Here is a 27,782-nt window from a genome sequence, read left to right on the forward strand (position 1 = left end):
TTGTGGTCATGTGCATCTGCTTGGATTTTTCTCGTCTCGTCTTTTTAGCAGTTTTCTGTCACTTTGTCGTCACGCTACATCTCGTTACAGCTTTTTTTTTTTGTCTTTTTGTTGCTTCTTGTTGGAAATTTTTCACTTCATGTTGTCGTTTTATGTCTTTTTTAAAAAAAATTCTTTTTACTTGTTTTGTCATGTTGGGGCGATCGTGGCTCAAGAGTTGGGCATTCGCCTTGTAATCAGAAGGTTGCCGGTTCGAGCCCCGGCTCGGACAGTCTCGGTCGTTGTGTCCTTGGGCAAGACACTTCACCCGTTGCCTACTGGTGGTGGTCAGAGGGCCCGGTGGCGCCAGTGTCCGGCAGCCTCGCCTCTGTCAGTGCGCCCCAGGGTGGCTGTGGCTACAATGTAGCTTGCCATCACCAGTGTGTGAATGGGTGGATGACTGGATATGTAAAGCACTTTGGGGTCCTTAGGGACTAGTAAAGCGCTATATAAATACAGGCCATTTACCATGTTGCAGTTTTTTGGTTGGGTGGGGAAACAGTTTTCTTTTCATTTTTAATTTTTGTTTATCTCTTGGTCTTTTTTAAGGCATTTTTTCACCATTTCTATTTTTTTTAGGGTTTATGTAGTTTCTTTGTAGTTACTTACAATTTTTACTTTCAATTTCTCTGGAGCCAAGCCATTTTGTTTTCCTCTTTACAGTCTTTATACTTGTCTTATATAATTTTGCTGGAATGTTTGCATATCTGTGCCATCATTGTGTGCCTCTCTGTGGTCTTCTTTGTCTTTGCAGTTGTTTTGTGTCACTCTGTATCTCGGTGTAGACACTGTGTGCTTCTTTGTGGTCTTTTTTTGAAGCCGTTTTCTTTGCCTGACGTCTTTATTGTGTTTTGATTGTCGTTTTTTGCGATAAACAGTAAAGTCATACTCCACAAGGTACGTTAAACTCACCTAGTACTGCTGTAACATCGGAATGAACCCTCAGATTAAGCTCTAAAGCTTCTGGTCCATCGCTCTTGGATCGAGCAAATAACATAATCAGTTATTTTTGGGAAACTCTCACGGCCCCTTCTTTGTCCATCAACTTTGAAACAAACAGCAAATATAAAAGATGAGCGTTAATGAAACAATCAGCACTGACATAAAGCACAGAGACGCACAGAGACACACAGTTTGATTACAGGGTTACAATAAGGACACTTATGATCACATCTGTACATGTAAAATATTTCCTTAAATCATAAAATTTCTCATAAAGTGTCGATGCAATTAACATTAAAAATTGCATAGGCATGGAATATTCTTTATTTCTGTGAGACTGCTTAAAGAACAATCACTGCTTTTGTCTATGGTCGTTAAAAAGGGGCAAGTTACACAATTATACGCTGAAAAAAAACAAAAACAAGAATTAAACTCAACACAAAGGTTGTGTTTATATGATTGTGCTGCTCAGGCCAAAATGGAAAATAATCAACCATATGCATGAAAGAATATCCAGCTGAAAGGAAAATATTGTGCTAAAAAGGAGGTGTGGTTTTTTTGTTCTCAACAGCAGAAATAACTGTTTATCATTCCTGCAGTACAGAGCAGTTTACTCTAAATAACGTGGAAATACATACAAACATGGCAGTTTAGATTCGCTTTTTGGAGTTATGCAGAGCTGTTTTGAAAGCCTTCGTTGGGTAATTTCATCCCATTTTGTGTACTGTACTCTGATTTGTCCTGCAGAAAAACAAACACGTTTTTCCTAAAAATACTGCTAAAGCTACAGTCACACACGCGCACACTGACATCCATCCACAACTTCACCTGCACAGTAAACATATTAAACATTTTGCACGTCCTGCTCGTGTTTTAGATCAGAAAAAGAAGTCGGAGAGGAACATTATGGGCCCGTGCATGCACGTGCAACCTAGCTAAAAGATATGTGCTGGTGATAAATACGATAACAGGAGGATAACAGGGGTGGTGATGTATATTGTAGACGGATTTAGATTTAAAGTAGCAGTGCAAAAATTGTAGGAAATGCGTAAAAGCTCTATGGCTTAGAGTTAAATGATGAACCAGCTAGCTTAGCATTTTTACAATAAAATAATGCAATATAATATAATTATAACTAAACCCTCTTTCAGTGAGCTTTAGAGATCCTTTTTTTTAAACCTTCAGACTGAGGAAGAGCAGTTGCTTCCCATGTCTTCCTCTCTTTATGTCAAGCTACAGGAAGAAAACTTTAAATAAGAAAAACTCTTCTGCAGTGATCGTACAGAGTAAATAATTATATGTGAGCGTGTGAATGTGATGCCACAGTATGTTTTGTTACTTAAGGTGAACATTTATATAGAGCCATATATATGTAAATGAGGAATGCAGGCTTTTGTGGATGTTTGCAAGAAACCAAAAGAGCGAGCGAGGGCCGGGTTATCACAGTTTAGCTGTTTAGAGGTCAGTGGTGGCCTTGGCGGTGAGGGCCTGGATGCGGCTGGTGTTACAGTTTTTGCAGAGCACGTGTCCATCCAGCGGGTAGCAGCCCTGGTTATCCCCCTCCGAGAGTAGGGAGCCGCAGTCCTGCAGGACACAGATAGTCCGTTAGTCCACAAACACAAACGGGGTCATTATCCACGCTCACCGGTCAGACACATTCACCCTCCTCTCTGCACTCAGGCTCTAAACGACACATGTACTGCTATTTAAAAGCTCAGCCAGTGTCACGTTACGGGAGCTTCTCTGCAGAAAAGCCTGTGCTACGGTTCTCTGCCAGTTGGTGAGTCTGAATGGAAACAACTGGTTAGTACTCAGACACAGTTGGGCTTAACTCCCAATCTTTCAAGGATTTAAATTCAGACTTTTTTTCCCCCCTTGTAAAAGTGTTTCAAGCAGAACAATTTTTCTAAGTATGATTGCAAAATGTGTGTCCTCTTTTACAGATTCTAATATAAATGTATTCCAGCTCGTCTCTTTCAGGAGTGGAAGCATCAGATATTTGTCTATTTCTCTGTGTTCCGGCTCCTTTCTTTGTCACGGGTATTAATGCAAAGTGTGCTCTTGTGTTTTTACTTACAGTGAGAATGATTTGAGTGGAGAAAATATTTTTATTTTTTATCCACAAAAAAATGTCCATCACGCCACTCTTGTGTTAATCTATGCACGGTCTGAAGCATGTGTGTGGGAATGTATGTGAATGTTTTACTGTTATATCTTATTAGTATTTTAAGTATTCTATCTATTTTATTTATTGAATTTTATTGTTTTATTTATATTTTGATATTGCTAGGGATGATGCAATGATCGGGGACCATTCTTAATTTCGTTGTTCTCATGACAATGACAATAAAGTTTCTGATTCTGATTCTGAAGAAAGGTAATATGTTTACAAGGCTGAAGAAGTCACTTTGATGAGTGATGAAATGTTGCATCCAGATGAAGAAAATCAACTTTCTGAGAATTCCTTACCAGGATTATTGAGCATGCAGTTTAACGCCTCAAACGAATCAAACAGGAAAACATTCCACTCTAGCGCCTTTAGTTTATGTCATATTGACATATATATTCTTATGAAGTGGTAGTTAGCAATGAGACAGAAAAAAATGGTAAGCCTGTTTGCTTTGTCACTGTGAGCGCGTTAGCCTTTTTAGCTCAAAGCAGCGCAGCCTGACAGAGACTTTTGTGGTTGATTCTTTGATTATCGTTTCCTTTTTGAAGCACTTGGCTGATTCATGTATCACATCTTGTTAATTCTTGGAGATTTTGTAGACTCCGCGTGTTCTTTTTCAATATGCCTAAGCTCTTGTTTGGCCCTTTTCAAAGCAAAGTAACACCGAGTTACTGCTGAGCTCCGCTCTGATTGATCCAGTCTGGGAGCAGACGCACTCTTAATCATGAAGCTCACAAATACCTGAGAGATGACTGTGTTTGTGTTCTTACTGCTCGCTCTGCTCTGTGAGGCTTACTTGAAAATCGCCTGTTGAAGATTCCTGTTATGCTACAACATTAGGTAACACCACTCTTAATAATTGGTACAATTATTGTTATTCAGTTTTAATCTATAGTTCTTTTTTCATCTGTGAACATTATTTGCCTACTGTAAAAATGATGCTCTAGTTAAAAAAAGGAATACATAACACGTCTAATTATAAACTAATTTTTATGGCACGCATTTATGATTGAAACACAAGTTATATCATAGCTAATAATTAGTACACAACATTATTATCTCATTTTTGCTATTCATTTTCAGTTATTCGGTTTAATTAACCATCGTTTTACATTCTGTTACAGCGGTTATCACACAGTGTTGTCAGACTCACATGATGTGTGTCCCTGTGTCACATCAGGCAATCATAAAGTCGTGAAACTGTGCCTTTTTGTGACTTGGAGACATGACAAACTACACATTGCTTCTCGGTCATTCACGCTTGACCTCTTTCACGATGCGCGTGATGTCACTGAGCAGAAGGCACCGCCGACATCCAGGAAAAGAATGTAAACTGACGATGGCAACTGGAGCAGTGTGCGCGATACCGATCTGTCAGCGCCATTTCACAGCTCGTCCTGAGTTGCACCACCAGCTTCACTCCTCTTCTGTTCCGCTCGTGTTTACAGGTGTACACAGCTGAGCAACTGCCCTCCTATTGGTTGAGCTCACAGAACTAAACTGTCGAGGAGGACAACATGCAAGCTTTTGTGTCAGGATTTTGTGAAGTATGCTAAATGCTCGGTGGGAATAAACATTCAAATTCCGTGCACGACATGCAAAAGGGACTCCCTACGATCCAAGTCGGGCCGTAAGCGTGCGGCGTGAACCCGGGGATGCCAAATGTTGCTCTGTTAGTGTGCAGCTCTGTTGTCTGACTGCAGCCTTCAGCTGGTTTCTGTGTGTTGTGGTAAGATGTGGTGAGGTGTGCGCTCTTTACATGCCAAGAAACAAACAGAATGTACAGATACACACAATGCTATGGCATTATTTTTCCATTGTCTGTGACACTGGCTTACACCCAACCTTCCTTTCTCTCCCCGACACACACACACAGACACACACACACACACACACACTCAGAACTCCATCTACTCATTGCTCCCTGGTGACAAAATTCTTCTCTTGTTGAGCCCCTTCAGCTGAACTAATCTGCTCTGCTTTGCTTTGACCTTTATGTCTGGCAAACGCTCTATGTGCTCACGCTGGTGCAGCTCTTTGACAATGTGACACGTTACTTCTCTTTTAGCCGGGCACGTAACGTCTCAGCGCCGCTTATCAAGCAGGCGAGCAGCGCCTGACAGATTGGTTTCTATGTAAGTCCGTGAACTTTGCAGAGGAGAGACGGGAAGCTATTTCGAGGCAGGTAAGAGAAGGATGATTCACTCGTCTCGCTGAAAAGGTGACTCGGGGGATCGGTGTGTACGTTATGCCTTATACCTTTATGCAGTAATGACTGTCACCTGGAGCCGTGCAACATTATTCAGAACCATCACTGCTAATTATAGAGGACACACACACACACACACACACACACACACACACACACACACACACACACGGGATTGGTAAACACACAGAGCTCGTACCTCACAGCGGTAGCACTGCACATGGAAGTCACGGTCCAGGGCCACAATACGAACGGTCTCCTCCTGGCCCGGTGCCGGCATTATAGGCTCAGAGCACACACAGCAGCGAGGAGCAAACTTCCTGTGAAAAACAACCAAGAACAACAGAAATAAGCTCAGAACAATCTGCAACATTGTGACCTTTACTGACTGTTTGCCATTAGCACAAAGCTTACAGAGTTTCACTGCACGGTTCAAGCAGAGGTGCAACTAATGGCTCTTTTCATTAGCGAATTAATCTATTAATCATTCTGTCTGTACGTGTACAACAAGGACATCTCTAAACTCAAGTTTAAATTGCTTTTGTGTGACACGAAATCCCAGAGAAAAAGCAGCAAATCATTCTGAGAGGCTAAAACTAAGAAAAGCTTTGACATTTTTCTTGATTTAATAAATAAACGAATGATTTCTTGACCGTCGGCTCTCCCAGTATTCGCCAAACTTCACGTTGTGCAGCCCCTCAATCTAAGAACCCGTGATTATCATCTGACAGCCGGGCACATCGGCAAATGTTTACAGGCTTTCGGTGCAGCCATCAGGCCTTGTGCTTCCATGTGCGAGTCACGGTTTAGGGAGGCAAAGAAATGAGGAAAAAGCGACCAAAAGGCTAAATCATTGCGATCGTTGTGATCTTTGTGGTGCTCTTCACATAGACTGTTGAACCTGTTTCAATATTTACGGAAGATATTCTAAAACGTTCTCATGACATTAACTGAGGTTTTCAACCATTTTAATACAAAACTGAAATAAAAAATACCGTAAAGTTCTATTTATTTAGATAAACTTCATCCTTTATTACATCCATCCTTCTGTTTCAAACCAAGTCTCAACTCATCTGGTTTGTGGGTGTGTCATATTTCAAATATTTTGTGCATAAACACTCAAATATTTTGAGATTTATAATCCAAACACAGCTTTCATTATCATACTTATCATACCAATGGCACAATTTCTGTAAAAACTATGAAAGGTTTAACTGTGAACATAAAAATATACACTAGGGCTGATGCCCGTAAATGTTGCCACATTTGAAGTCACTCGAAGGTTAACTATTTCATCACTCAAACATGAAGAGTAGACAAAATCTAGAAAACTACATTTACTAAATATAGAGGGGGCATTCTGAGAAATCTTATCGGACACTCTCAGTGAGTTTTACAGAACAAACCTTTGAACTTGCAAATGCCTTTAGCGGAAGAAGGTCTGTCTAACAATAGAACTGATGAGGATATGAAAAGTGCAGTGAGATTCTAGGTCCTGTCACATGACCGAAAGTTCTTCTGTTCTACACGTGCACCCATTGTCTGTAAATCGGGAAGTAAAGAGGTTAGGTGGCTTTGGGGAACCACGGCCCAAAAAAGAAAAGAAAAAAGAAAGATTCTCGTCGTGGCTATTCCTCGACACAAAGGGCCACGCTGTGGAGGCCACGCTTGTCACGTGAAATTAAACACGGGCCTTGCGTTGGGCTTCCCAAACCGAGAGCTGCACACTCATGCCAAGAGCCAGCGTTTTACTTCTGTTTCCCTTCTGGTCACCGAGTAAAGAAGGAACATTTCTGGGAAGCTAGCAGTTATGCAATGAGTGGAGGGTGACGCAATGACAGGAATGTACTACTAAATTCATGTCTACATATCCAGTTCACTAGATTTGTGAAACTGTTTGCAATGTTTCCCAAAAAGGAAGCCCTAACGTTCTGACGAGGAGCTTTAAAAATGCATGAATTTACAAAAGTTAGTAAAGGATTTTAAAACAGCATGTCTTGTGTTGTATGTTGCTAAACAAGCTGTTAACACAACACTGATATATTATCACTTCATGAAATCTTTACGGGGACACCAAGCAGGTAGAGAGCAACATCAGTATCCATTTCTACATTGATTCTGTTTGTTAAATGCTGATGGAGCCCTCAGTGCATCGTATGTTAAAAAAAAAACCCCAACAACATATTTTTAAGTTCTTGCCCACTTTCGTCTGATTGGCTGCCCCTCGCTTGGCTTCCGTAAATAGCACAAGTGCTTCTAATCCATGACTCCTCCTCTTAAGCAAGAACTGTACCGTGACTGTACAAAAGGTCAGTGCTGACCTGACACAGATTATTACATCCCCTGGCATTAAACATTTAAGTTGCCTTGTTGGCCACGATAACCTGGTACCAGCTCCTGACGTACATGTACAGCAGACGGATGTAGCCAGGATTACATCACCCACTGGTAAATGTAGGATGGTGGATGAAAGTGACCCAGTAGCAAAGGGCACCGCATTATCAATGAGCATAAAATAGCCGGGTCCTAAAATACACAGAGCTCTAATATATTTTTTACTCAGAATAGGAAAGTAACTTACAAAAATATAAATAATGCTTTTTTAAAGAAGACATTAAACTTGGAAAATTAGGAAAAAAGTTCACCGAGGTAAAAATCAAGCGAGACGAAGGGTCATTTTCTCACAATCGTCTATACAGTCGTACTTTGTTTTACATCCAGAGGAGTTGCCCCCTGTTGGCCGTTAGAGGGAACGAAGGTTTACGGCACATTTGCAGTGGATTCATGTTTCTGTCCAGAAGCTATTGTCTAATCCAGGTACCTTTAAGGTTAATCCTGGCTTTCCTGTACTATGAAGGTGGTTCACTTCTTTCAGAGGTATAATCACCATGGTAACCTACTGTATGCTGTGAACCGGAGCAGGTTATGTTCCAGATTAAAGGTCAACACGCACAAAATTGCTGGATGAGGATCAGTGAGAAATATAGATTCTTAGATGGAGCTTTAGTCTCTGTTGGCTGGAAACGGTTTCCAACACCATGGAGGCCGTAGCTGAAGGAACAAATATAAAAAACATTCATTTAATGACATACTCAAGTACAGTATAATCCATCAGATTCTATTGTGTCCGAATGATATTCATAGATCCGCCGTAGACACTGCATTTAGCCTTGCTGGCTAACAACAACAACAACAACTCAGACTTTATTAATATAGCAGATCTTTTAAAGTTGTCCTGACCAAAGCGATTAAAGCACACGCGTTTAATGCTATATTATTCTACAGCGTTTTTCCTTTCACACAAACTCACAGTCTGCTGCTTTGTCTGCAGCAGCTGTGCTGCTTTCAGCCTGTATTATATGCTTAACCTCTTAATACGTTTCCCATTCATCTTCCCTTGTAATATCAGCCACTCTGCTCCCATTACACTTATGAATAATTGTAATTGGTCAGCTGCTGCTAACGCCACATACAGGAAAAACCCTGGGTTAACTTATAACCAGCTTTGTGCGACCTCTTATCTGCGTTACAGTATGACAAGTGAAAGCAAACTTCCCTCGTGTGTACACGTCAAATATAGCGATGAGTGACGCTTCAAATCTAAAAGGGACTTGTTTACATACTTGTGGAAATCCTCGATGCAGTGGATGTGGTTGGAAGCGTCCACAGTGAAAGGGATGCCGTCCAGGCTGCGGTGACACACCACGCAGGTGAAGCAGTGAGGGTGGTAGGCTTTCCCAGTAGCTCGCAGGATGCGCTCCATAATGGGCTTACTGCAGATGGTGCAGGTCTCAAGGGTGTTCTGTAGACACAAACACACAGACACCCACACGGTTACACAACAAACCTGATGATGACCGAAGTGATTTAGAGGATTCATTTACAGTGGGCCTTGTTAACAAGTTGGCTACGAAATTTCACCAGCATGGAAAATGTGAAAACCCTGCATTTTCTCCCAGTTTTTGTAGGCTGTGATTAGAAACTTCCTGTCGCCAGTGTTGCACTTCTGGTGGCTCTGTGCCCATTTGTGCTTGTGCAACTTATAAATCCACACTAGGGACCTTTAGCTCGGCTGTCCTCAAATGCCTCCGAAGCTGAAGGAATCTGATTAGCACTCCTCTCGAAACACAAACACAGTCATTTTTCAGCTGCCCTCACCCACACTCCATCCTCCCGTATGCAAGAGTGCGAGCAGTAAATATTTCCACTTTGTGATGACTGCAGGATTTCTGCAGCCAGGCGACTGGGCAAGCGGCCCGCGGGGAGACGTGGCCGCTGCCTGCCTCTGACTTATCTGTGGCATCTCTCTTCTTAATATCTGCCGGGAGACACCATTTGTTATTTCAATATTTCATAAATAACGACTGCCTCTCTAAACAGCAATGCAATTACAGGGGGATGGATATATCATGTGAGAGTGATCAATGTGCGGCCCGATGCGGCTGCGTGCGACTTGATGGGCCCCGCCGTCACTGCTCCTCGCTCAGGCATTTCCTGGATCTCTGTTGTCTCTCTGTTCGCCGCCTCCCTCTCCTCCTCCCCCCTGTTTTGCGCTTGACTGGGCTAAAGAGTGCACGGTTCAGCTGTTCCCATTGGCTCCCACTGTAGTAGCAAGCTGCCTCAGTGTTTCCAAACACAGCTCGGGGTGTGTAGCAACACTGCGCTGCGTCATCGGCTGCCTCCCAGTCGCCCCGCCGGGCTCTGCCGCTTAAAATGACACTTCTGTGACCGCTCGGCCGAGGTAAACTCGAAACCCCCCCCCCCCGTCCGGCTGTGCAGCACATGCACCGACGTTCAGTCTGTATGCAAATGAATGAAGAAGCCTTTTACAGAATGAGGCTCATTAGTTCACGTGCACGGTTAAACTGCTCCTGACACGGCTCTCGTAACACGATCGCGTGCCACCGGAGGGCGAGAGGGCAAGAGAGGAGGGCAGCTGACGCTTGACTGCAGGCTGGAGAAATGTGGTTTGAAAAATGGCCGTTTCTTCAAGGCACTCCTGGAGAGGCATTATTTCATGAAAAGCAATGAGTGCAGACATGCTCAGTACCCCCCCTCCCCACACCCACACCCCTCCAAGATGGTAATAGAAATAAACATTATTCCCAGGGCAACGTTTGTGTATAAACAATGTCCATATTGCAGTCCCGCTCGATCCTGGAAGTGGAATAAAGCCTTTAATGAGCTCGCTGCACTGAGCCCTTGAGGTTTGCCTCGCACACGCACACAGACAGAGAGAGGTAGAGGTAGAGATCGAGAGAGGGGGGAGAATATATTTGCAACCTGAGAATCTGAGTGAGATACCAGGGCCAAACAGCACTAAACCATCTTCAACTCTTACTCATCTGCCTGCATTTCTACTTACTTATTCTCATCTGCCCTTCATGTGGGAATACCTTGCCCTTGTTTAGCTTAACTAGAGCATATGATTTCACAGCACACAGTTCCTCCGGGCCATTGTAATGAGTACAGTACTCAAAAGACAAAATTTCTCTCTGATGGTAAGATTCTATGACCTCAATTCATTTATTCTGCTCAGCCGCTGTTGTTTTTCCCATTCACTCGTGACTCCTGTTATTTGGGATTAAGTAACGTTTATTAAGGTCTGTTACAGAAAACCGGGTCTGATGTCAACACAGAGAATGTTCATGGTCTGCGGTTGGGCACGACTTCCACAGATGGTTTAGGAAATTCTGCATAAATCACTTCATGCCCTCCCTGTCAGACATTCAGGTCCCTTGTAGTTTGCCACTAGAGGGCTGTATATGTCTGCAGATGTCCGGGTTTTACTTTTCCCTTGACTAAATGTGATGTATTCAAGCATATGTATTCTTTTTTTCCTCCTCTCTCCCTCAAACATTTCTCTAAGTGTTTGCCCAGAAGGCTAAACAAATGTCTAGGCAGATGAGGTAAAGTAAATTTAGGTCAGACAGCCTCTTGCTGAACCGAGGTTTGAGTAGAGTGTGTTAAAGTCAATCGCGACCCCCATTTTTCTTTCATTTTAAGCCATTTTACTTTTGCTATAAAGTGCTCCGGCAACACCAAATGAGAGCTCGCACAGTCCGGCTCAGCTTCTCACCGTTTGGGAACGGCCTAACAAAACGGCGTTCGACACAGCTGTCTGTTAGGATGAGAACTGCGATGGCGAACAAAGCACGTAACTGAGTCAAGCGGTCCCATGTGATCCGCTCTGAACATGAGAGTTGGGTGACAGAAAGAGATGCTCACACCAGAAAAAAATACACACAATGAAGTCTGGGACTCTAATATTAAGTCTTTTGTCTAGTGAAAATGTTTCACTAATTTCCGCTTCAAGTCCACTTGTAATTTGCAGCTTTACTGGATCAAGTGACAATCAGCTCAGTTTTCAGAAATACTGGAGGGTTTGATGATAATTAATCAATTAGCCTGCACTTGTAAAAATACTGACGAGAAAATAAAAAAGCTAAAAAAAACCCCATTTAATTTCTGTAATGTAAGCGAGACTGAAAACTTGAAAACTTCCATGGCTCTTCTCTCCTCAGAATCCAGCGAACACTAATGTGTCTCTGTGTTTAAGTGCAAAGAGCAGCTAAAGGTAAAAGAATGCGGGAACAAAGACGTGTTTTCTGTGTTTGCACATGAAACGCTAAACAGCTGGAAATGTGATGTGGCATACTGTTGAGCTGAAGGTGTTCATCGTCTCTGCAACCGTAGCAACACAGATTTTTACACCTCTCCTTTCTCTCTCTTTCGCAACTTGGGCTGACAGGAGGTAGGCTGGAGATCAGTGAGGCTACACGCCATTTATGACCTGGCACGCTGAACTCAGAGCGGGCCAAATTTACAGATGATCTGATTCCGTGTGCATGTGTGTCACAGAATGTGCCGGTCGGCGCCCGGCCACGCCGTGTGACATCGCTGCACTCTGTTGAAGGTAGCTCTCTGATACCTAACAAGAGCTTGTAGGAAACATGCATCTGAGCGCTCTTCATGGACTGAATGAGAGCTAATGACTTGTTGTTGAACTATGAGTCAAATCACTGACCCTCCTAACTCCCGAGGGAAGGTGTCCACTGACTTAATGAACCTTGACAAGCAGCTTCTCTCCCTTTTATTGCTTAAGATGAGTCAATCAAGCGGGAAAAGAAGAAAGCCTTTTGTTAGAAACAGTTACTTACGTATACAAGAATTTTCTCCTGTGTCAAGTAGAATGGAAAAAAAAATAAGAATGTAAAAAAAAAAAAAAGGAAATTTCCCAACACAATTCAGCCTAACATAACACTGCAAACCACAAGAACAGAGGCAGAGGTTTGGGGAAATGATGTTAATTTAGACTGCACGGACTGCAATGCTGTTAAATCTCATGTTAAATACTGCAGTTTTGCTAGGTGCTGACATCATCCTAGATATCACCAAGTTACCTTTGACTTCAGTTCTTTCACACATGAGCAAAAGGAGCCAAGAGACCCCTCCAACTTCAAAATGAAGTTGAAGGGGTGAGGTTGGAAGTTTGCTTTCGTTGGCTTTCCAAGTTTATGCTAGGCTTTGCAATAGATGCTTGTTTGGGTCCAACTACAACTGCTCATAACATTAACCCTGCATGCTGAAAAGTGACACTTAACCAGTGCATCTAAAGGGACCTCTCTGAGCTTCCACATATGGTGATTTAGAAGTGAGAGACCTGTGTCACCACTGCCACAGCCGACTGTGTCACAGCACAAGTATCAAAGGACACCTGATGTGTATCTGTGAGATGATACCAGCTTTGACAGCGTGCCAGTATTTGACACTTTGGGATGGAGAACAAACTCAAAGACTGACAGCTGAGCACCATGGGTGCATTACAGACTCAACTCTGTGGTAAAACACAACGCTCCACTTACTCTTCACCAATGTTCCCTCTAAGCTGCGTACGTGCGCAATTGCGCACTGCTGGCACGGTCTCTGCGCACAGAAAATCTGCGTTGCGCACAGAAAAAAAAAACTAACCTGAATTGAAATTTAAATTAATACTTTATACATTTTACAAATTTCTACAAATACAATTCTGTTTGGCAGTGTTAGTAAGTGACTGGCTGCTCTCGTATGGACGATTATTATGCCACCTTATCCCATAGTCCAGCCAATAATGCGATTCACATTCGTATATACGCAGCTAATTAACAACGTTGACAGGCTATGACAGCATCCGTATGTGCTGATACCGGTGTTTTAGCTAGCAAAGTTGCGTGGCTGATGTGGAGTGAAGCCACGTTAATGACAACGTGTACAACCATTGGAGACGTGAGCAGGACAGACGGAACAATTGACGGAAAAAGTGTGGACTTTATACCAGTTTTTAAATTGTGTTGATAGGCCACGTAAAACCAGAGTTATGATAAAAAAATATCTGCTATGTTTGGTTTTCTTCCTGAATACTATCGTTGTTTATATTTACTGCAGGAAGAAACAGTAAAGACGGCTCGAAACACTCAAAAACCAAAAAAACCCTTTCCTATTGGTCGAAAAATGTACCATGGCGACCAATCAAAAAATGATATGGTAACGTGGCATCTAGTTGTTAAGAAACGGGGTCAAGTTTTAGGAGTGACGGCGGTGTTTTGAGATGTGAGAGATTTGAGACATTTAGCGCAAATCTTGTGTAGTTAGTGTGTAGTGTAGTTTTGTTGTGTGTGTCAGAACAATGAGGCGACTGCTGAATATTACAGGTGTTACAGCAGTGATACATCTCCTGCTGTCAGGCCTGCAGGTATCAGGCTGTTGTTCTCCTTTATCTCATAGTGGACAGAAATGATTTTTTGGAGTGTCACAAACAATTTGTGTTGCATCAAATTTGATGCAGAACAGCTGATTGTTCTGTAAATAGTTTGAAATGTTTATTTAAAAAACGCCTTGGCTGCATTTTTAGGTTAAACAGCTGCAAAAAACTTTCTTGTTTGCATAACTCAGTTACTTTTTTGAAGAAGTAACTATATAATTAATTGCCCAACATTGGTCATTATTTACTGTATTTTGCAGACAGAGAGTTACAGACTCTCTCCCAGACCACAGACCACAGAGCTTTATATAAAAAAAAAAAAAAAAAGAAAGTTGTGCTTTCAAAATTGGAGTTCAAGTTATTTTTACTTCCAATAGTGTTAACATGCTTCACAGGTCATGAACAAGATTTTTTTTTAAATTTTCATTGTAAGTGGGCTAAAGCAGTTAATTAAAAGTAGTCTAACATAAATGTAAATGCTGTAATTTGATTATTTTAATAAAACATGTAACTTGGATGGATTCGATGCTGGTGCGACCACAGTGCACACGTCTGCTGTTGCTCACAGTGGTTCAAGGGACTGCTCAGGGAGTTTGTGTGTTCACTCAGACACATGAAAAATTAGAGGGAACACTGCTCTTCACACCACAGATGTATTAAATAAACTTGATATGGTGCTGATAACTCTTCCCACTGGTCTCTTGGTTTTTACCAAAAAACCAACAAAAAATCCCTGCAGTCCCAAAAACATTTCCCAAAACAACTGTTAGAACACAGACAGCTACAAGCTGCTAACAGGGCACCTTCAAAAAGGATTAGACTGAATCTTCCGACCATAAAAGTTTTATATTCCCTAATTTTTTTCCTGACGCTACAAAAGCCTCGTGCAAGGTTGGGATGTGGGTGGGACAAAAGCAGGAAAACGATAATGCAAATGTACAGGAGGAAGCAAACGTGGAATCTAAGAAAAAAAATCTGGTTTGGCTCATCCGACAAACAAGGATCTCGCGACCGGGAACCCGGGTCCGTGTTTGGGGCAAGCTGACGACCTGCTGATTCATCTTCTTCAACCATTTTTTTAAAGGACAGTAGAAACAAATAGACAAACTGATAAATTAAGAAAATGAAATTTAAAAAAAAGAGGTAAATCAATTTGATTCTGATATTGGGGGATTTGGTATATAGAAAAAAACCAGAGTTATACAGCTGCATATTTTTTATGATATTATCCAAAGTGTGTCTCAGTCAGAATCACCTCACAGCCCTGCGGTTTTCCCAGGGTCCTCTACACATGAAGCTAGAGCCAGCAGCTTATTAGCTTCTTGGCAGAGTGCAGTGACCTGCAATCCTCATTGGTTCAGGAAGCCAGTGCACTCAGCTTCCCTCCACTGACAGCAAAGGCATCCGAGGCTCAGATGGTAGAGCAGGATGTCCACTAATTGCAATGCTGGTAGTTTGATTTCTGATTCCTCCACATGCTCAAGTGTCCTCTGCAAAGACACCAAACCCCAAGCAGCTCTAGATAGCAGCTGAAGATCCCACGACATCTCTGGTATGTGTGCGATGAGGAGAGTAAAATCTAAATTTTAAGCCAGTTAAAATGTGTTATTAGAGTCCAGAGTTTTATTAGGCGGTTCAAAACAAGGGAAAAGAGGGGAAGTATTTGTGAAATCCATTCCCTACTTTTGTCATTTTTAGGCAAAAAAACCCTGAAACGTAAAAGAAATTTCATCATGACTAACTCAACACCTTTTGGTTTGTGAGCTTTGCTCTGAGAAAATCAGAAATCCACAATGTTCTTTCCAAGATCAAACAACTGACTGAGAAAAAGAGATGACGCCTTACATCCATTTATTAACAAATAGTTCCTCTTAAGCGCAGCGGTTGCTTACAACTCCACATACTACAACTGCCAAGGTCAACGCTGAAAAAGCTCTCAGTAGTGGGTATCTGTGTATGCACGCTGTTATTTGAAGTAGTTTCTCGAGGAAGAAGCAGTTACCTCACAGCTGACTTGGCATCAGCTTCTCTTAATGAATATTTAAACTGGAGATTTGGCAAACCCGTCCCCGTGTTAGCGTTCGCAGACACTGATCCTGCTAAGGTTCTGTTCATCACAAAAAAGGAAGCAAGAGCGTTAAATGAGCAGTAACGGCGAGGTTTTCAGAGCTACGCTGGGTGACTTCATAAAGCAAAGGGAGTGGAGTTTTATACGAGGTGTTTTTATATTCTTAAAACAAATCACGGAGGGGTCGGCTTGGAGAAAGGCCAGAAATCTGTTGTTGTTGAGGGAGCCTGGGAGCTCATTTAAATCCACGTTTTTGCAGAGGGACTGTGGGAGCATCACCCTCTCCTAACACGCGGTCTGCTCAGGCCACGGAGATGGAAAGGTCTGTGTTTAAAATTAAGTTTCCCTTCAGCTGTTTGAGTTCAGTGACTGTGATCATCTCTGTGCCTCATCCTGAGAAGGTTAACAATTGATCAGCACCCCTGCCTCCTCTCACCCGAGACCCCCTGACACAATCTCACCCTCAGCCCTCGACATTCAACCTAAATTCCCTTTTGAAGCCGTCATTGCTTTCCAGTGAGCAGGACTGGCATCCTGACTCCGTCGATCTGTGTAGTTTCTAAACATTAGGTCCTCAGTTGTGAGCGTATGAAGATATATTAACGACACTTGACTCCTTTACAGAATCCTGTCATTTCTAAGCGCGTTATGTAAATCACCCACTCGTATCTTCTCCGCTGCCTGGATGCAGATGACTGAGGTGTGCATGTTTTTTTGTTTGTTTGTGTGTGGGTGTGAGTGAGCATGTCATACAGTGGAAAGCGATGGTTTGCTAACTCAGAGGATCAGTGACCTCGAAAGTATCAGCTGCATAATTCACAGACGGAGCGTTTGTGACACTCATCTGTGTGCACGCCAGTCAGTCAGGACGAGCGGGCCGAGGTTTCGGTGTCTCTGACCTGGAAAGGCCTCGTTTCCTCAGAGTCTCCTGTGCTCAGCTCTGCTCAGCCTGTCTGTCAGGGTAATAAATTCACACCGGGTTATAAATGACCAGCACGTGCAGGAATGGGATGGCATCCCGCCAGAGCTTCCTTTCCTGTTTTGTTTCTTTTTAAACACCCGGTCGGCTGGATGGTCTCGGCAGCGGCCCCCCCTTGATCCTTCTCACCAGCAGCCCGTGCAGGTTTCACTTCAAAACAAGGCAAACTAATGAAACAGCACATGTCCAATGGGATTTAAATTTTCATACATGCTAGTTCACACAGCTGCGTGGCTTTACTTGTTCACACAGATTTCTTATTTTAGCTGCGTGATAACATCAAGCTACAGCCAACATGAAGGGACAGGGTCGACCACTCAGCTCATGCCTCGCTCAGGCCTTTCTTCAAAGAATAAAAGGTGGCAGTGGGGGCCCTCTCTCCGGCTCAGGCAAAGTGGCCGGCCTGCCCGTCTGCCTCTCCGCCTTAAATTCAGCTCCGCAGCAGAATGCGACCCCTCTGGACTTTGGGCAATGTCTCCTGCTCTGGTTACAGAGAGAAACTGACAAAGACCCCGGCAGTAGTTCTCTCATAGCATGAGTTAGAGTGACATTGTGGTGGGTCAGCACTGGGTCACGGATATTTTTCTCTCCTGCTTGCCTCTTGGGGGTGGGGGGGGGGAGCAGAGCGTGGTGGGGGTGCTTGGACGAAAAGCACGAGGAAGGTTTAGTGGGTGCCGATACATGGATTTGCTCTCTTGTCTAAACAGTGCATTCTAATAACAACGCGCGCGCTTTTCATTTTCCTGCTTGTAATGGATAGAACGGCTGCATTTCCTGTAGTGCGGGTCAGTAATAAGAAATAATGACCTGCTTGAATTTAGCTGGCTCACACCCACTGTATGGCACAATTACACACACGCGCATAATTGTCTTGGCAAGTCTGGAGACGCACCAAGATGTGAAATCCTATTCATGCAAGTGCTATCTAATTGGCTCGCTCCTTTGAGGAATTAGACCGAGTTAATCACGTCTGAATATACAGAACTCAATTAGAACTCTGCAAGCTAATGCAGACAGCCATGAATATTTGATGACAAAGTCAGCAGAAAGCCTCCGTGTGTTCGCCAGCTTCACATGAAAAGTCGAAGCAGGGTGGGAGCACACCTGCCGACCTCTCCTGCGGTGAGCTTCAGCGCGCCACAACGGCGCGCAGCGACGAGGGGCCCTGAACTCACCACGATGGCTGAAAGCCTCTGGATCTGACTACCTGGATATCCATCACGGAGAAGTGACAGGTGTGTGGGTAGTGTGCGGGTGGTGTGCAGTCATTTCTAATTAGAGCCATATTACTGTCACGGAGGCTCTGCTGCAAACTCCTGTGTTGTTCTGTTTATATCACATATGAGAGGAGAGATGATCTTCTGTGATTGGATGTATTGTTTTCCTACATCGCCTTTCTCAATGACAGCAGCAGCCTTAGGGGACTTCATGGGGATATCCCTTTGTTAGCTGGGAGAGTCTGCTATGATGTGCTGTAGAGGACATCCAGAAGCCCCAATACAGCTGGCAACGTGCCTGTCGCCTCTGGGTTCTCCGACATCCTCAGCAACTTCCCTCCACTGCCTGGATTGTTTGATTATAGCGTGCGTATTCGAGCTCGTTCTTCTTCTGAAAAATTCAGCAGATTTTTTTGTCGCCACGAGTTCATCTCTAGTCCCGCCACACTCACAGTCTGTTTATTAGCACCTGCTATTCACACATTCACAATTATAAATCATTCCTGGGTGATTCCATGAGAAGAAAAGAAAGAAAAGAAAAATCAGCGAGTTCTGCCCACCGGACAACCTCAGAATCAGCTGATGTTCTTTGTTGCTATAATTATAGAATATTTAATGAAATCACACAAAGTCTTGTTCCTGCTTTCGGTCAATTTTTTTTTTCCAGCATCTCTGATCTCTCTTAACTTTATAATAAAATTATCTTCATTTAAGCTCTGTTAAGAAATGCACAGAAACAGGAACCCGGGATGTTTGACCAGTTTTCTGATAATTTACTGGAGGAAACTTTCAAGGCTCGTATCAGGATGTGGGATAGACGGCTGTTGAAAACAAGTGATAGCACACGAATGGTCCCCTTTATACCTTTGATACCAGGATCATCTTCTAGCTGTGATTCCTTCTCCGGCCTTGCACTAAAGCAGACTGTCAGTCGCTGATTTTTGCCCCTCTTGTTTCCCACAATCGAATATAATTTTTCAAAATTAAATATTCATTGAATGTGCAATATTAATTGCACACTACTGGTGCTGAAAAATACCACATTGCCTGCTTAACATGATGGGACTAAAGACAAAACTCCACCTTCACAATGAATCAGCAAACCAAGTTTTCTTCCAAGTGCATATTTAAAAATTAAACAGACATAAAAAAAAAAAAGAAGCAGTCCATCAGTTAAACTTTTATAAAGGCAGCATGAATGACGGCGACCAGTACGGGTGACATCACTACTTTCCAAGACAGACAAACAGCCGCCGAGGGTAAAAGCTCATCAGTCAATCACGAACGTTTCCTGGTGACTGGCAGGTCAGGGGCGCCGTGTGAAGTTCTTCCTTTACAATGGCAGAATGGAAAATCTTTCACAGTGTGTAGCCAAAGAGACCAAAGCCCATTCATTTTAAATAACGGAGCCATAGTACAACACCAGATAATGAGCATAATTACATTCAAGCAAGTTGGCGTCCGTGACCTTGATGGTCTCTGAATTTCTGTCAAAAGCGGAAGAAATAGATTAAGGTTTTTATGTAGGCAAATCCCTATCTCTTTATTACTGCTCTTTCAATACGAAGCTCTGCTCCTGATGTGACCTTGTGGTACTTGCATCAGTCTTATTACAGCACACTTAAACCGGCTGCTCTTTGGATGATCTACATTCGCTGGGAGTGGCAGTATGAACAGGAATGTGGGGCTGCGATTCTGCCTCGAACAGGAACCTGTCTGCAACACTCTTCCATTCACTGGCGTCATTTAAGCAGATTGAATGGCTCTGTTTACCGTCAGAGAGACTGAAGTGAAGGGCAGCTAAAAAGCCTTTTTAAAGTAAATTAACTGGCCCAAAACTTGGCTGTGGTAATGCTGCAGCAAAGTAAGCGAGCGCTGTAGCAACACGGCGGATATGAGCACACTTAAGAACAGTAGGCATGGTAACCTGTGTAAGCAATTAACCTTGGTGACACTGAATCCCACTGCTGAACTTCTTCAAACACCAGCTGAGCTATCAGACATGTCAAGAGTCCCTGTTGCTCTCAGCTCCGTTAACTAATATGCTCTCATGGTTACAGTCAGACTTCCTAAAGTGAAAGGAGAAAGAAAATTGCTGTTCATTTCTAAGATTACAGCAGGCCTCACTGCTATAATCCCACTGATTGAGAACAGTTTGGGGTTTAACCACCTAGAAGATATAATGAATCTACTTTCTTTATGCGAGGCTGTGAAAATGCCAACCCTTATTTTCTGTCCTATACAATATGGATACGCTGTTGCACATTAAACATGGTTAACGTTGCAAATACTGCAGATACATACAGCCTAAAGGTTCAGGCTTCAGACTACTCTAAGTACTCCATTTGAGAGTATTTCCTCTACTCTTGACTCTAATTGATATCAGTGAGAGGAGCTATTGCTAATATGATCATCTCAAGTACCCACCTGCTGTTCAAACCTTCAATTTACAAGTGGCAGCCAAGCGCAAGAAAACAGAGCTAAAGGAAGGCGTAATGGAGCTGAAACTGCCTGTAGGAGACAGATGAACTGAGGCGTTGTGTCAAGGCCCACAGTCAGGGAAATAAAGATTATTTTGATCCGTAAATGACAGAAAGTTATTCAGTAAAGTCCGAGAATAAAAAGATGGAAATGAGCAAAATGCACTGACTCTTTATAATTCTGTAAGTCTTTAAAGATGGTTGGTTTGATGAGCTCTGCAGTTAACTGCTGTTTAACAATTTATTAGCAGATCATTTACCAGATTGATTCCATAGAGCAGCGGGTGTGTCTGCTTACAGTCAGCCTAACAAACCAATTGTTTTATTCCTGATGGTGAAATTTGCTTGTGTCTCATTTTAAAGGCGCTCCCCTCTCCGTTCCAAAGACTCACTCGTATGTACATGTTTGAAGACTGGCATTACAGTATACTCACTTGCGGATGTGCAGGTGGACAGTTAAAGGCAGTCTCCTCCTGTCAACTCCTAATTTGGCCAGAAAGACCTGTGACTTTATAAAGCATGAAACTCGAGCCTAGTTCTCTCTCAGACCACAAGACGTCAAAAGGTTATCAAGAATTTTTTGTCCAATCATCCCAAAACCATGGTGCCTGCTGCAGCTTACATTAGCAGGCATTAGCAGCAATTTAATGAGAGAAGAGAACATAATAATGCTTATGAATATTCTTGACTATTGGACGCAGGGTTTTATTTGTTCAAATCCAGCACTGGAATGGCAGACACAGCAACCAACAATTAAAAACAAAAAAAACAAAACATGCCCCAAGGACAGCAGTCCCTGAGAGAATGCAGCAAACAGAAACAAAGGAGCACTGCACTCTCTACATACACTGGTGTAATTAGAATAACGCGTGAGCCGTAGCTGGTGTTTCCACAAAAGAGTTGACACCTTGAATAAACTCTCGGCCTCTTAAATGCCTGCACTTCTCATCTACAGCGAAGCTCTCGTCCTAAACGTATTACATGTTATTGCTCTGCAGCACCTGAGACTGCATCCTTCAGAACAAGCCTCAGAGCTTGTTCACTTTAATGTGCATTTAACTGCATCGATTAACGAGATTAAGATTTATCTGGAAATTTGTGCTTGAGATCACAAAGCAGGTCTTCTGGTTTTGGGGTCACTGTATAAACTTAGTGTGAATGGCGTCAGAAATGCAGGGTTATATAATAAGGAAATACATATTTTGCTGTTTTTGGCAGGTCAAGATTGCATTTTTGTCCAGATGAATAGCCATAGCTATATCGGATTAGCTTACCATAGACACATACGGACAAAGGGACACAGGAAGCCTGACTGGTCAGAGAGTAGAATCAATCCACCAGCCTTGATTTAATAAAGTCAACTAATAATGAGCAATTGGAGTAAATATATAATGCTGTTAATCATTTTTACTTTAAAAGCATGAAATCAGACTTCACGTGGCAATGCAACTAAATTTATTCAGTTTTATCTGGATAGCAATAACACCTAAAACCAGATGAACAAGTACCTGGCAACAGTGGGACAAAAAACCTCAGTTTTCACTGAAAGAAACATGAAGGATGAGCAGAGCAAGACAGGACAGAAGACATGCAAGAAAGGGAATTATCTAATAATAAGAACAAATGCCACATACTAGCATCAAGCTACAAAAAACTGCAGTTCCTTCAATGTCCACTCGAGGCTCCAGCAATGAGTTATTCCCCACAGACTCCCAATCTTAATATGTCCAACTTTACAACAGAAATAAACAGATTTACAGTCTGCTTTATATAAAAAGCCCTGTTTTGGTTTCTCTTTCATAAAATCTGTATGGGTGGTGAATCTTTTTTATAAACGTGCATTTGACAGGGACCCACACAGATGGCTGTAGCTGCTAGCGTTCTATTATGCTTCACCTCCTTTTGTGCACCTTTTAAATAATATATATTGCATATCAATCGGCGGTCTGATTAATTCTGCTCACAGTCTGTCTACAAAGCTTTGGTGAATAAAATTCTGGTATTTTATTCTAATGGTAATCCTCATGTCTGTGACGTGCACCTGTTGGCTGATAGCTTAGCACTCCACCCTTGCATCCTATAATGCTCTTACAACCAAAACAGAACAATAAAGCTACGTTTGAGGCTTTGATGGCATGGTGGCCATCTTTAACAATCAGCGAGACAGACAGACCGCAGTAAACATTACTCACAAACATCACCACAACATTTATTTGGAATCACTCAGAAATACTGCAGAAACACTGTTAGCCGGCATTGTTGGTTTCTAGTGATTAATTAGTTCCAGTTTTGCAGAAAACAAAGTCAGCAACAGTTTGAATCATCTGGAAAAAATTTCACAAGATAGCTTTCTTGGAAAACGGCACTAAAGTTCAAAACTTCTGCATCTCTCAGTAACAATGACGGACGTCTTGCCAGGTCGTGTGTGCACACATCCTTACTTTCCTCCTGTTATGCGTGTGTGCAAATACTGAATGGGGTGATCGGGAGGACACCTCAAGCTGAGACACGTCAGACAAGGGGGAAAAAATCCCAAAACAATGGCAATGCCAGTGTTTTCACAGTGACACGATTACAGATCACTCCATGCAAAATGACACATTAATTGTGCGGCTGCAGAGTTTATCAGCATCACCGTGCATTCAAATAGGCGATGATAAGACCTCTGTGGAGGCAAGCCAAGGGAAGTGCCATGGACAAAGGCTGATTTCTGCCCTCCAGTTTACGGGCCGGTGGTGTGACTGAGGTTGGCTCGAGAAAAAGATAGCAGGTTGTAAAATCAGGAAGTAGACAGGAGCTGATAACACATCTGTGTGAGTTCCTGTACATTACTAAAAGGAATTACTAATAACTAGGCAAACAGTTTGAACGAGGCAAATCACCCTGCGGAAGAGATGGATCTCAGCCGTTCAAATGCCAGTATTGTTACACAGAATATGTAAAGTCCCAGCTCAGATAAGAGCGCTGCTGATCGCCTGCTCTGATACATGGCAGAAAACTTTGTTGGATGGCAATCAGCGTGCGAAATGTATTCCTCCAATTCCTGGCAAAGGGATTAATAGAGTTTTGCATATTATTATACAGATTCTACACACAGCAAGTTTCCTCAGGCACCTTTTATACCTGTAAGATATTCTACATCAAATATAATACACTGCCACGGGCTGATGGAAAAACCTATTTCGCACAAAGAGCACACAGCATATGGAAATAATTCAAGAAATAACAATAAATTGTTTTCAGTTTTTAAATGACTTACAGTGTTTTTATTATCATGCATTGACTGTATAGTCAAAAAGTGAAACAGTTAAAGGGAACTCGGGGAAGAATGCACATTTTAAGCAACTGTAAGTGTCGTTTTTTTAATTACCTTTGGTGCTTCTGGTGCTGGACTACTTGCACTTCCAAGACAGAAAAGAAATCTCTAGGTCTGCTGTTTTTATTTTGATCATGTATTTATGTATTTTAAGTGAGGGTGTGGGGTATAGAGACAGATCACTGTTAAGTTTTGGGTTTAAAAAAATATTTTAAAGGCTAATCCTAAGCTTCTGAAAAAGTGCTTCCAAAACCCCCCCCAACCTCAAGCCTGTTGAAAATGTGTAAACTATGCTTTAAAACAGAGTCTGTGCCAGGAAACCAAGAAGAGCAACCAAATATTCAAACAGAGTTATATTTGCTGATGGCTACCAAAAGCATCTGGTTGAGGTGCAGTTTGCCAAGAGACATTTTAACAAATATCAGTGGAGGTGCAGTTATACATTTTAACCTATATCTACATTATTTTTGAATGGGAACAAAAATAGAAAAGTCTTGAGCACCTGATCCTTGTTTTAAAGGCTTTAAAGGTGTATGCTCTGCAATTATTTCACCCTGTCAAAACAAAACAACAAAGAAATCAAAAGTCAAAAATGACCATGATGCCAGCAGGGTGCACCTTAACCTTTAGAGAAGAAACATGAGAGTAGTTTCAGTCCTCCCATCTGACTGTTGGCGAGTAGGTAAGTCAGTAGACTTCCTAAAAGGTAACTTCTTAGGAGAATCAGGCATTTAGGCCATTACAACAATCCACTAAATGAAACCATACTCTGCTTACGTGCTCCTTCAGCATAGAGAAGAACTGCTGCTAATATCATGTGACAGGTGAAAGTGTGAAGAAATAAATTCAGTGTGTCATTAATGTTGGGTTGCTCTTAAGACATTCCTAGACTGACTGACTTGGAGGCTAACTTGAAGTTTTCCTCTTTCCTCTCTGGGATTTTGCATTTCTCTTCAGAGACTCAACTCTCACGTTCATTCTCTAATCGCACAGAGGCGTATGACCCTGAGGATGGGAATAAAAGAAGAAGAAATTACTTTCATTAAGAAATTCAGATTTCCCCCATCCTTTTGATCTTGTGCCAGAAGAACATTTATGCTGATGAAATGCATAAATAAAGTTCTTAAATTATCCCATTCCTCTTTAGCGTATGTATCAGAGTTGGAGAACTTCCAGACAAGACAACTACAATCACACTGAGTGCCTCTGAAAAGAGATGATTTAAGAGATGGCCTGCCACTGGTTTAAACATCATGTAGCTCGGCTTCAAGACTTTACTGGTAAAATGCACATCGAGCCATTTCCTGCAAGTGAATGAAAAGAAAACTGAATAAATGTGGCACTATGTGCTGTCAGGAGAATCAGCATTACCTAATTAATATCCCTAACAAACAATAATCACCATTCCCAGACTTTGTTTAGAGACCTCTTCTGTCCTCAATGTCCCTTAAAGCGCCTCTAACCCACCTTAACAAAAAATATCCTTATCATGAAGTAACTAAATCTTAATCATCTTTAATGCATGTCTTACAGTTTGGACACTGGGCTATTTTTTCCAAGAAGAAAAGGGACTGCCTGAACGCATTTGAATCAGGAGCTCTATGAACAACGACATATATGTGCAAACACATCTGTACAACTGGATGGGTGTCACTCACTCTTCGCCGGATTCATTTCTTTCTTCGGCCTGTGTAAAAGCACCTGTAGTCAAAGCACAGGGCACAGTTGTCCAGTTTAAAAGGGGAAACAGCGGGAGCTCAAAGACCAGGAAGAAACGGAGAAGCCGGTGCAAGAGTAGACAAAACAATCTGTTATTAAATGAAGATTGGGACCACGACCAGTCTGCCCGTGTCTAGTGCTTCACTTAACAACAGGGCGAGAGGTGACTCAGCCTGAAGCAGTCGCTGAAGCCAAAGAACAATCTCAGCTGTAGTCACCATATTTCAGCCAGCTTTTAATTATGCAGACAAGCTCAGGCTGCAGCGACCGAAAGAGACGAGAGACTGTAAATATAAATGTACTACTGCTGGAATATTTACTGTGTTATCATATGTGTATTAATAACATCGTATTCAATTTTCATTTTGAAATATAACAGTAACTGTACTCCTCATATGACTCACTTATTTTTAAAAGAAAGCAAAAGAAAGTTCAAAGTATTACAGTTAAATTTAGTTTGTATTTCCTCGCTGCAGCGCAGTTATTTCCCATCTCAGCTTCCAGGAATGACCCGCCGACTGACACCTAATATCGCTGACAGTAAGAAACATGTCCCTTCCCGCTGTGGGACCGATGACCATTTTCTACTGAAACTGAATGAGGGAAACACTTCTGCTTAATAAATTCCTCATGGTTTTGCCAGATGACACGTCTTTCCTGATAATATTGTGCAAGGAAACACTTTCATGCGTGTTGTGCAACATACTGACAAGAAAACCAGTCACAGTTTTATAAAATGGAATAAAAACATTCCAAATTAAGAATAACTCACACAAATTTCTGGCTCATTTATCCCCAATCATTTCTTCCTTTGATAAGAAAAGTGATTACTAATCGTTTAGCAGAAGTCTTATCTCATCCACAAAGAGAATTAACGCCATGTTTCTTGACTTAACCATATCTGGCTGTTCATCAGCCGTCACTGTAGACAGTTATGCATCATTTAAGGGTGATGTGTGAAGGCAAACATCATTCTTCAAACTATTAAAAATTAGATAGATTAAAAAAGGCCATGAATGCATATCTGACCTGATTATTTCAGGAGAAAAAAATGGCAGGTGGATCTATCAGGCAGTGTTGGGTGAAGATCAGCTAGAGATGAGAAGCCACAACAAGTTTTGCACCACCTGCTCATGTCTATTACAAAGGATCAAGCTGTGCCATATTCACACCAATCAGCCACAGCATTAAAACCACCGAGAGTTAAAAGTGAAACCTGGGTCTTCTTGTTACAATACAATGCTCTGCTGGGAAACTTTGTGTCCTGGAATTCACATGCATGTCACTTTGACATGTAGCACCTGACTAAACAATGCAGACCAAGCACGCTCCCCTATAGTAATAGCAGAACAAGACAATGGAATTTTTAGGAGGCTCCTGAACAGATGTGATCCACTGAGACCCCCCTGTGCAAGCCTCTGTGCCCAAACCTAGACAACAACAACAACCGGAGAGTTTTGCTGTACTTTATCGTCACTGCTATCATGTGCAATACGTATGATTTAAAACCTATATTTCAAATGTCCTGAAATTGTTTACTTGGCCACCTGGGGACAGTAGAACAAGCTTTAAAAACCATACTGAACTTGTGCGATAATCTAGCTAAGGTAGGGATTATAATCCAATAAACACATACAGGCAAGAACTCCTGCTGCATTATATTGTAGCGCCTCTGTGGGCGTCCACACAGGCCCTCGCACGCATTATCCGATAAGGAAATGTATGTCATTTGGACCCGAGTGGACTCTTGCATATTTGAGGACGGGAAAACTTTTATTCCCGTATCATATGTTCACCAAGTTGTTCTCCCTGTCTTATGATGCAGGGCTGAAACTATAGTGTAGCATTTTAAAGCTTTACGCCAGGGGTCCCCAATCCCATTCCGCGAGGGCCGGTGTCCCTG

The 27,782-nt window shown here is 42.3% G+C and overlaps 1 protein-coding gene across 3 annotated transcripts in view; it reads right to left on the reverse strand.

Moving 5' to 3' along the window:
• Positions 1-1,282: 1,282 nt before the first annotated feature.
• Positions 1,283-27,782, reverse strand: part of lpp (LIM domain containing preferred translocation partner in lipoma) — a 176,495-nt gene continuing 149,995 nt past the window's right edge. For all 3 annotated transcript variants that reach the window (XM_026159643.1, XM_026159644.1, XM_026159645.1), the window contains 3 exons: positions 8,984-9,162; positions 5,560-5,680; positions 1,283-2,565 (listed from right to left, as the gene is read on the reverse strand). In XM_026159643.1, the coding sequence (XP_026015428.1) occupies positions 2,437-2,565; positions 5,560-5,680; positions 8,984-9,162 (429 nt within the window). In that variant the 3' untranslated portion in view covers positions 1,283-2,436. The remainder of the gene's footprint in view (positions 2,566-5,559; positions 5,681-8,983; positions 9,163-27,782) is intronic.

Source organism: Astatotilapia calliptera, chromosome 23, assembly GCF_900246225.1.
Source record: "Astatotilapia calliptera chromosome 23, fAstCal1.2, whole genome shotgun sequence".
In the NCBI taxonomy this organism is placed as follows: Eukaryota; Metazoa; Chordata; class Actinopteri; order Cichliformes; family Cichlidae; genus Astatotilapia; species Astatotilapia calliptera.